At 36.1% G+C, this 10,865-nt stretch overlaps 1 protein-coding gene across 6 annotated transcripts in view; it reads right to left on the bottom strand.

Annotated features, from left to right (window-relative positions):
• Positions 1 to 454: 454 nt before the first annotated feature.
• Positions 455 to 10,865, bottom strand: part of cdk6 (cyclin dependent kinase 6) — a 76,994-nt gene continuing 66,583 nt past the window's right edge. For all 6 annotated transcript variants that reach the window (XM_015358090.2, XM_015358088.2, XM_015358089.2 and 3 more), the window contains one exon: positions 455 to 10,409. In XM_015358090.2, coding sequence (XP_015213576.1) covers positions 10,263 to 10,409 — 147 coding nt within the window. In that variant the 3' untranslated portion in view covers positions 455 to 10,262. The remainder of the gene's footprint in view (positions 10,410 to 10,865) is intronic.

Genomic DNA, 10,865 nt, shown 5'->3' with positions numbered 1-10,865 from the left:
ATGACAAATTGCAAAGGTAATAAGGTTTAAGAAGACAAGTAATGGACGACCAGGGAGAGAGCTGTCCGATACTTCCCAGAATTCAGTGTTCACATTCCAAGCTCAGTGGTCAATGTTAACATAGCAGGTAGTCACAGGCGCAGAAGACTGTCTCGTTTCTGCAAACCGTGGATTGTGTTGGATTTATTGTAAGATCATGCTTGGCGGGGGTGTAGGGTAGCGTCTGAGATGAAACTTTGTCCTATATCTGCGGAAGTTTGGAGTTCAGTGCACTTTAGTTGACTTAACACTGCAGAAGCCAGGATGATCTCTGGCCCAGTGAGTCACTGGGGCTCTACGACTTACCTTTTAGCTACTGTTGGATCAAAGTCTTTTTGCCCTTCTTTGTAAATCAGCTCTTACCCACAGAGTGCTCAGAAATGTTCACAGTACAATAAAATTAAACGTGCAAGGATTTATTACACACTCTAATTTTTATTTTACAAAAATAAAAATGTCAAGCAATTGGAGCTACCTCTTACAAGCACAACATTAAGCAGCTTTTGTCAATGGAAGAATCTTTTACCAGCCCTTGTTTTTTGATTAGCTAAGTCTCACAAGGTATGGACCAGAGCACAGTACAGAATTAGCAGCAAACCAGTTTTGAAAACTAATAAAAAGAACATTTTCTTTCCACGCAAAAAAAAAAAAGCAAAAATGCCTCCGGCCCCAAAATGTGAAAACATTTTAAAAAAAACTAAAAATGAATAAAATTTTCTTCACAGATTACAAGTTAAATTCTAAGCAATATGGTACAAACATTCAAGGAGTGATTTGGCAGGAATCAAAAAATAAAGCTAAAAATAAAATTGGGTAAAAAGTATTTTACACATTAAAGAAAAACTTAATATATATAATAGTTACTAAGAATCTTTTAATTCCAGGCATGTGTGTGTTGTTTAAACAAAGATCAAAGAAAATGTAAATTTTAACAACATGCAGTTTTACCTACAGTATTAAATAACCTTTTGACAGGTTTCCATTACAAAACGGTTTCCATTACAAAACACGACTTTAACATAATTATGAATAACAATAAGAACACTTTAATTTATTAAGTGGGCAATCTTTCTAAAGTGAAAGAGATTACTTTGTTTACACGGTGATTCAGATCTCGATTGACACAGTAATGCAAATAGTATAATTTGTGTTAAAATTATACTATTTGTAATACTGCGCTATTATATAATTATACAGTACATAAAGTATAATGATATAAACCGCCGTATAATGGGATAAATTGCGGTGATCCTTAAGAAAGCGAAACGCTCATCTTATTTCTGTATCACAGATCATAATCCAAAATAAAAAAAAACCTACAAATGTCCTTAAAATGTTATATTCTGCCTTTAAAGACATTTAAAAAAAATTCCTTTGCTGGAATGACCAGCTGGCTTTCTGATCCATTACCAGAATTAATAACGTCTCTCACGTAAAACGTAAAAGACGTCATATTTTACACGTCTCGAGAGATACAGACGTGTCTGTGTACAGCAGAGTAAATAGTTTACACCAATCAAGCTTTCTGTTTTCTGAAAAACACCAACGAAAATATATACTGTATCTGTAACTGTAAAATGTACTGTATACTGCATACGGTGCAACAAGAATCATATGACACCGTTCAATTTAACGTTCACTTAAAATGCTACTCGTAAAATCGCTTTTAAAGCTTTTTAACTCTAACCTTTATTGTTTCAAAATTGTTTTAAACAAGTTTGTAAACATTTAATTTGGTAATGATCCAAAAGATATATTTTTTTGTTGTTGTATAAAAACGTACATGAGCATTCTCAAACTTTCCAAAGATTGTTAATCCTCCCGATTACATTTCTCTTGAAATGCTGTATGCCTTCCAGTTCACATGGAAGAAAAAGCTCCGATTCAATATCAGAGCCGTCATACTCGACGAGATATGTGTGGCACCTACGTAGCAGTTTACCTGCCTCTTACTAATCAGATAATAGGAACACCATCAATAACTCCAAAGTATAGTATATCCACTATCGCAATGAAACCAGACCCAACAAAAAAAGTGTATACACTTTTATTTAGAAATCAGCAAAATATTACATTTTTGGATCCACTGCTAAGATAAATCAAGATCAGTAAATAACCTCTAAAAAGCTTAACACAAAATGTGTTTTGGGCATAAACGATATGTCTGTCCATTGTACGCCAAAATTCAATTTCAGTGACAAAAACTGCACATAGTAACAGTTTTACAAGTGAAGCATAAATACAGCCAGCATACAATAATCCAGCTATCCCAGAAGCGATCCAGGTTTTAAATTCAACACTGAATCTGATTGTGAGATCTAGAAATAGTTTTAGCAATGTGTGTCATTTAACTGGATACTGTAGAATCACCAGGCGCCAAGATAAAATATTTCCCGAAAAAGCCAAATATGCTGTATATTGTACATGTGTATTCTGTATCCCATTTGTTTAAGTCTCAAATTTATGTGAAACAAATACTGAATGATTTCCATAAAAATGTTAATTAAATAATCATAGAATCTATCTAGTTTCCAGAGAGCCCCCCCTCCCTACACATGGTATTTACTGAAACTAAGTACTGTAATAACTTCTGTCTCAAGAACAGTATACGATGCAATGTGCGATGGTTTAAAATCTGTGCTCTTCCGTGAGTGAAATAAATTGGGTGAGAAAAATTCAGAACTGTTTTATTTTTTCTCTTGTGCAGCAAAGGGAGTTCTGTGCAGCATTGTCAGTGAAACTGTACACCTGCTGTGCAATGAACAGCATATGCCACGTTTTAGCACCACATCCTGACATCACTGTTTTGGGAATAACAGCTTCAAGTTTACAGTATATGTATACAGTAAAACAGACACCACTGGGCTCCAGCACCAATATAATCTCACCGTACCCTAAAGGGATAAGACCTCCCTTTCTGATTTTCCGTGAATATTTGATAGCACCAGGCATTTTTACATTTCTGGGGGTAACCGCCGTTATATACACAAATCGCTACGCTTAGTGCAATTTGGGGGTCGAGAAGCATTCTCAGTTCTTTAAGAAAAATGTACTAAAATCTTTTACAGTTCAAGAAAACCTATTATTTCCTCAACTAAGCACTTGTCAAGATAATTATAGCTGGAGCAACATTACAAACCCGTCATGCCTGCACTACGCTTCAGTCTAGAATTTAGGTAATCCAGAATTACGCCATCTTATTTTATTATTTGGATTTCTTGTTCTGATATGGCTAACGAAACAGAAAAACACAGGAAGCTTAAGTGAATAAATAATCACGCACTACAAAGACACGTAAACGTAAGAAAGCCGAACTCCAAACACACAACATCATGCGAGTCCAATATCTACATGAGCAAACGTTTTCGATAAATGTTATATTCAGAGATCAAAAGCACAGAAGCTGCACAATTTTAATTTAACCTTTTCACCAAGATATGACTAATGGTCCTAATAATTTGTGCATTTGGCAAATTTACATTCTAAACACAATTCTGAATTGAAAACACTGAATTGAAAACTTCTTCTTAAAAGTAATTACATATCACACGATCTGAAAGGTTACACATCAGAAGCACAATTATGATGTGAAACAGACTACAGGTACTGTAACTATCTTGTGACCCCTATAGTTAAACATGTGAAATTAGCACGTTTGTAATAAAATAACTGGTCTTAAAGGGTAAAAATAAAATCTGTTAACACATTTAACATTATTTGCTACAAAGCAAAAAACTTGAAACTCCTTTAATCTGCAAACCTTTGTTTTGTGGGCTCAGGTTTTGAGCTGCTTCACAATTAAAGGTGCCAAGTATATTTGACAGTATATCTATGCTTTGAACTGCAATTAGAAACATTAAAACACAGATTACTAAACTCGTTCATTTATTTTGCTATAGAAAATTACAATTCCATTAAAAATGATATTAAAATTGATAATAGCTGGGCTAAAGATAATCATAGAGTGTGAGAGTATTTGGTATAATATAAGCAATGCTGGAACAGAAACATTCAGTAATGAAACATGAAGTACTGGTTAAATGGGGTTTTGGTAATTTTCTATTGTTAAAATTCAAAGAAATTAGTTGCAATAAATATGGTAACTAAGTCAATTCTGTACACTTGGAGGAAAACTGGTTCTACCACCTAGAATAAAAATACTTTTGAGATATGAAAATATTCTGTTTTAACATTCATAAGTGAATACGTTGTATTCATGAGTATACAAACAACGCAAAATTCCTTATTTCTGCTCTGTAATGAGGATTAATGTATACTAAAAATCCATCATAGATAGCCTTTGTTAAATGTAGAACAAAATCCCACAACAATAACAGAAAATAACAGGTTGTAATTACAGTGATTCTATACAAATCGTTCCAGGAAAAAGAAAACAGTGAAAATAAGGGGTTCATCCTCTGTCGTAAATACAGCAATCATTTCAAGTGTTATTAAAGGTCATTCTAAACTCAGAATGGCGCGGTATGTACAATCACACTCACTAGCTTAAGAAAGCTTAGGATTTGTTACTCACATACTGTTCATATAATCCATACAGTATATTAATACTTAATTCAGTCCTATGAGAAAGAAAAAAAAATTGAAAGATTTTGCTTGTCTTTTTCAGTTAAGACTATCCACGAGAAGAGGGTGTTTAATTAGAAATTGTTCATTGCTTTACTGATGCAATGGTACAAGTGAAGTATTTATCTTAACATAAGATTAACATTTTCTTACTACAACGTTTAGGCTCTTAAACTCCTCCAGGCATGAGGGAGAGGTTGTAAGATGGCAGGGATAAAAAGCACATGAGAACAAAGGACAGAGCAGGTGAGAATGGGCACACAGGTGAGACAGAGTGTCCACCTGTTGGAGGGAGATCTGGGCAAACTGAAGCTTGAAGAGCCGAAGCGTTGTTTTTCAGAATGGAAAGGAGCGATACTTGTTTCTTGCAGGCAGCACCTGATGATACAGCTCCTCACTTGGAACATCTTGTTTTGCAGTTGCCCAACCAGTGGAGAACCCTGAGGAGGCATGAGTGGAGCAGCCGCAAACTGGAGAGGGGGAGAAGGCAGTGGGGTGTGTGGTGGCACACCTGAGTGCAGACTGAGCTCTCCGATCACGGGTCCGAGCCTGGGTCATATCACTACCTCGCTAACTCTGCGCTGCACCGCGCGGTCAGGGAAGGTAACTTGTTACAAGACGAGGAACTCGAAGGTAGGTATCCTTCCACATTCCTCATACTCCCTCAGAGGTAAAAAACCCCACCATTAGCTATTCCAGATCAGGTGAGTACAACAATAATTGGTGATGGAAGTTTATATAAAACAATAAATGTGCAGCAGGATTTGGTTGCTTGGACTGCCTCTTAATATCCATGGGCTATCATTTCTTTGGATGCCTTTGTTAATTAACCATGAATTGAGTGCAGGTTTCTTCTTGTGGTGTGATGACGCATAGTAGAAGTTTAAGTAAGTGGTACCTGTACATTTCACTGTGCAGCCCTATGCTGTAGGTCACAGGTGTAAAAGAGCCGTTTGCCTAAACCCCTGCCTGCCTTGCTAGATTTGGTCAAAATTATTTTCACAACTCTGCCTACAAAAGAATCTCAACACAATTCCCACCAGTTCAAGACAAAACAGGATTACACTAACAGCAGAATCACCTTGCTATGCATTAGGCCACGGTGTCTGTGCTGGATGTCTTGATACTGCACTCTGAGGCTTAATAAGACGTGGTTTAGCCAGTGGGAGACAAGCTCACCTAGATGTGCCCTTAGTTTTACATTTGTACTCGATTAGTGAGATATTCAGAATATTTTTTTTTACTGATTACTGAGTCTACTCACATTTTATAAAAGCAAAATAAAAGTCTTTTCAAGTTACAGCTAGCTTTCCACCTCACCACCCATTTGAAGTTTTACACAGCTTAGTATCATTATTGAGCCTTTTCAAATGTACAGTCTATGTTTCTAACACACACTCTTCTGCATTCACACTCTGGAAAAATGTATTTATATAACTAGAGCTCTACATTTTCTAAATGTTAAAACGTGTATAAATAATATGAATACACCTTTACTGGCACAGTCAACCTGCTTTAAAAACAAATGCATTATTACTATAGATACTTGAGCTCACTAATGTCCAGCAACCTGAAAATATGAATATTGATACTTCATACAAAACCGAATGTGCAAAGTGAGTGTCAGACTTTACTCTTTCTAAACTGAACCTGAGTACTTACACATCAATACATGGAAATGTCCCTAATTGTATTTCAGATTAAACAGAGACCAGAATTCTTTTTCAACTATCCAAAACCTTTTTTGAGCTCAAGGAAATTCTTATGTCTCATTAGTGCATTGTCTCCACAGAAAAATACTCCTTTGTTGTGTTCTAAAGTTTCTAAAACTGTCCAACATATGATATGTCATCCTCCAACTTTGATACAGATGCAAGAGAAAAAAAATATTTTTGACTTTTACATTCTTTGATTTCATTGCTACATCAGACTGAAGCAGTACTACCACTTACCTTTTCCTTGCAATTTTACCACAATAACAACACAAACATAATATTTATAGAAGCTGTTATCTTTAAGAACTACGATTATGGTGCTTGAAAACAGAAGCAAAAGTAGTATGTAGTCCCAATGTAGTAACGTCTTTATTTTCTGAGTGATTTAATAAATGGTTTTATGTTTTTTTTTTTAATGCAGGCTTTATCACATTTACACAAAATATAATTATATCCAGTATGTCTTCCACTGTTCAGCACCTTCAACAATAAAGGATATTTGCTTTGCAATTCTCTGTCAGATCCAGGTTCTTTGCATATGACTGCACCAATTAGTCAAATTATTAACATACTGACAGTGTCTAAAAGTGAGCTTTAAATGAGCCAAAATTTGATCATTAATACATTTATTTTGGATATGTGGCATGATGAATCCAGAAGTTTTGTAAGGAGAAACTGAAACCCTCTGAATTTACTAGAGACCTAGCTGTTTGGACAACAGTTCATAACATGTTACTGAATTAAAAAGTTCTAAAGTATATCGTAATTACAGTGGTAGAAACAGACATGACTTTAGATACAACAACATGCTTTCAACAAGTCTAACAATCTTATGTTTGCATGTCCAGACAAAGTTAAATTGGATCTAAGCACTATGCACTGTATTGCCTCTAATAACACTAGCAAGTTTTTAAAGCAAAATTTCCAAATCTTTTGCTAAGTAAAGGTAGATTAAAGACGATTTATTTTAAAGCCGTATTTTTAAAATTGTTTTTAAATATTAAATTTGCATTTAGAAAAACTCAAAGTATGCAAAGTAGAAAAATAAGGAAAGGTCACTGTATCGTTTACTGTACTGTCTTCAGATTCTGATGTCTGAACATGGGAGTGTATGTGAAATAACCTCATCACAATCAAGTTTTTCACAAAAAGCTTTAAACAGTTTTTACCTTTGAGTCACATCGACATTTTTCTAAATTGTTTCAATGCTGTGTTAGAATTACTATGATAATGATAAACAAACAGCTCATATGGCCCCTAGGGTCCGTTTTCTTGTGACACTAAGAGTGAAAAAGTTATTGTTGGGAAAATGGTTCTGTGTGGTAAATATCAAGTATACTTAGATTCACACTGTATATTTGGCATGAGGAGTTTTACTTGTTTTTGGAACATCTGTTCATGCTGGCTGATATTTCCGTCGAGTACATAAAAGCATATGAATTTCAGAAGCGTTTGGAGTTTTAAAAACTCCTTGGCTTACTGAGATATTCTGACGTCTCTACCACGGCTCAAATGGACAGGGCATTTGTTTGAGCCAAAGTGATCTGGCCAAAGAAGGAATCTAAAGCTTCCTTAAATTTCACAACGTACTCTGCATGCAAACATGCATCTAAAAGGCGAACTGCATCCAATATTCAGGATTCTGTCTTCTACTACACGTCTTGCCACTTCACCATTTCATTTTGTCAACACATCTCTCTTAGTGACCCCAAGAGCGAGGGGGTACCCTACTCTACCACCCCTTCACACCTTATTCACCTGCACTAACACTATAGCTAATACAGCAACAGGTCTTGTCCACTACAGCCCAGTAAATCGCTGTCACTTCTACTGGTTCACAAACGTCTACACAGATGCAAGCACGGGATCACCTACGTCTTCATAAATCACAGTGTCACCTCCACACTGGTCGTATCACGACCAGACACGAAGGCAATTGCTAACATAATCGAGAATAAAAACAAACATCCTTCAGAAACACAATGCAACACAATACAACAACATGCATAAAACCCACATAGCAAAATTTCACACAGACACACCAGAACCACTGATACTGAGCTGGATCTACAGAAAGTCCTTGTCAGCTCTCTGTTCCGTAATGGAGTTTTCTTCATTTTCATTCTTCTCTCTATCTGGAGTCCAGCTCTTAGCTTTCAGCTGGAATTATGTATTATTGTGAACCGTTACAAATAATTACATGTCTTTAGTATAATTTGCACAAATGGTTGTAAGGATTATGCATGTTGTTTTATCATATTGTGTAGTGTTTATGATGAAGTTATGACCGTGCCTCTTAAATTTATTTAAGTCAAGCAGTCTCTGGATTTCCTAGGTTACTGAAGAAAAGGTCTAAGTTTACAGGCGACTAAAATATGTGTGATATGTGATATTAATTATTTTTCGAGCTTGAATTAGCCACAGAAACAGCATATGACTTCAAAAAAGAGGAAGTGGTACATACTGTACACATTTTTATCATAAAAGACCTACCCTTCAAGAAAATTTGCTTTTAATAAAGAAAAAACCTTTCCAAATGATGTTATTTTCTCAGATTCAAAAAAGTCAAAAGTGAACAATCTAGAAACAAACTGATTATTTTCAATACTTCAATATGTTTGAATTATTTGTAATTATTTTCAAATTGATTATTTTCAATTTGTCCCTGTTTCTACTATCACCCTCACCTGTTTCATTCAAAATAAAAACCTGACGACAGTTTGCATGGTGTGTAAGTTAATTGAAAAGTTGAATTCTAGGCACACAAACATACACCTCAGTTTTGCAGCTTCAACATCTTCAAAAACTAAAGTAAATACAGAAGAATTGAATAATACTACTTTTACTGCTAACTCTACATTCTGAAAATACACAGAGGCCCATATGCCACTAATATTTTTAATTGATTTTAAATATTTTCAGCAGAAATAATAGCTTTTATAGAACTATTTTATATAAAATGATATGTATTATATTGTATCGTTAATCACTGAACTGAAAAACTTAAGTTACTAGTCCTTTTTACCAACAAGTCGTTTTGAAAGTAACCCATTCTGTAAAATATATTACTTCAGAAATCTGTAAAATAATTTGTATTAGACTGTGCTAAGTGAAAGAAACAGAAATGTTTAAAAAATGTAGTAGTAAAGAGTCCCAGAAAATATGCAAAGTTGTTTAACATACAAAATACCTGAAGATCATACTATAACCTGTCAGGTTCACACTTAATGTGAAATACAAACGTATCTGAAATCAAATTCCAAACGTTTTTGTGAAAGCACTCCTTTAAGAAATGGAAACGTCTTCTTGCACTGGTGTACACCAGCCACAAGATGGCAGGCCTGTTACTTTTTAGTATTTTAATTCCCCGTTTTATCTACAAGTTAACACTCTCTGTGGACAGTTAAAATAAAATCCAAAGTCTAAATAAAATTCCCAGAGATACACACCGAGACAGACATTCAACAGCACGCACAGCTAGTAAGGACAGGAGTTGAGGAAGGCCGGAGCAGCTCTGAAAGAACAGGCAGTGAGCAGTGACTGGGTCTGCTGCTCATCGCAGGGGTTGGCAGCACTTTTCATGTCGACAAAACGACAGCAGGTGAAGGACGCAGCGGTCTGGATCTCCAGAGTTTTCCCAGGCACAACCCGATCGGCTAGGGTCCTTGCATTGTTTGAACAAAATTTAAAAAAACAACAATCACAAAAAAACAAGACACTCGTTTCTCTCTTGAACGTTACTCTCAAAGCAGCATAAGGTCTTACGGAGGAATTGTGTTCTTTTTTCTTCTAAATACATCGGCAATACCGGTAATATGCTGACCGGGAGGAGGGGGGGGGGGCAGTCGGCCTTGGAAACGACGACCTCCGGAAAGCCAGGACCTCCACCTTGAGGCCTGGAGTCGGAGCGTGTCCACAGCGCGCTCAGGCTGCTCTCTCCTCCGAGGAAGACTGGCTGGAGGGTGTCTGGGAGTGCACACTCTTACTGCTGCTCTCCAGGTCCTGAAAGTACGGGTGTGACAAAGCAGCGTAGGCCGATGTCCTTTTGGAAGGACTGAATGTCAGAAATTGCTGTTCGGAGAAAAAAAAAAGATGAGGGGGAGGGGAAGGTTAAATACATTTAATAATTTAACTTATGCAACTGTGTTCATATTGGTCTCTTCTGACTACACTGAGTGCTCAGCTATTTTTTTCTGCCTTATTTTGTTGTCTCCGACTACCCCTACGTTGGCTTTTAAGTGAGTCTTTTGGAAGCACAGGTGCTCAGTGAGCTAAAAAGCGTGGGACATGCATATAGTGCACATTAATGACATCGGTGCAACTTTGTACTGTGTGGGGTATAATTAGTTATGATAATTAACCCCCTTCACATGGTAAAAGGGGCAATTTTGTAAAATTCAAAAGTGGGTCTAATTTGAAAAAAGATGACCAAAAGCGAACTTTAAAATGTCTTCTGACAGAAGTGCTGTCTTTCTGGATCTGTTGAAGGTATGTACAGTGAATCTAACTGTTTGCTTTTTCAGGGTC

This window comes from Lepisosteus oculatus, chromosome 10 (assembly GCF_040954835.1).
Source record: "Lepisosteus oculatus isolate fLepOcu1 chromosome 10, fLepOcu1.hap2, whole genome shotgun sequence".
In the NCBI taxonomy this organism is placed as follows: Eukaryota; Metazoa; Chordata; class Actinopteri; order Semionotiformes; family Lepisosteidae; genus Lepisosteus; species Lepisosteus oculatus.
The sequence above is the reverse complement of the archived record's forward strand: the minus strand, read 5'-3'. Positions and strand labels throughout refer to the sequence as shown.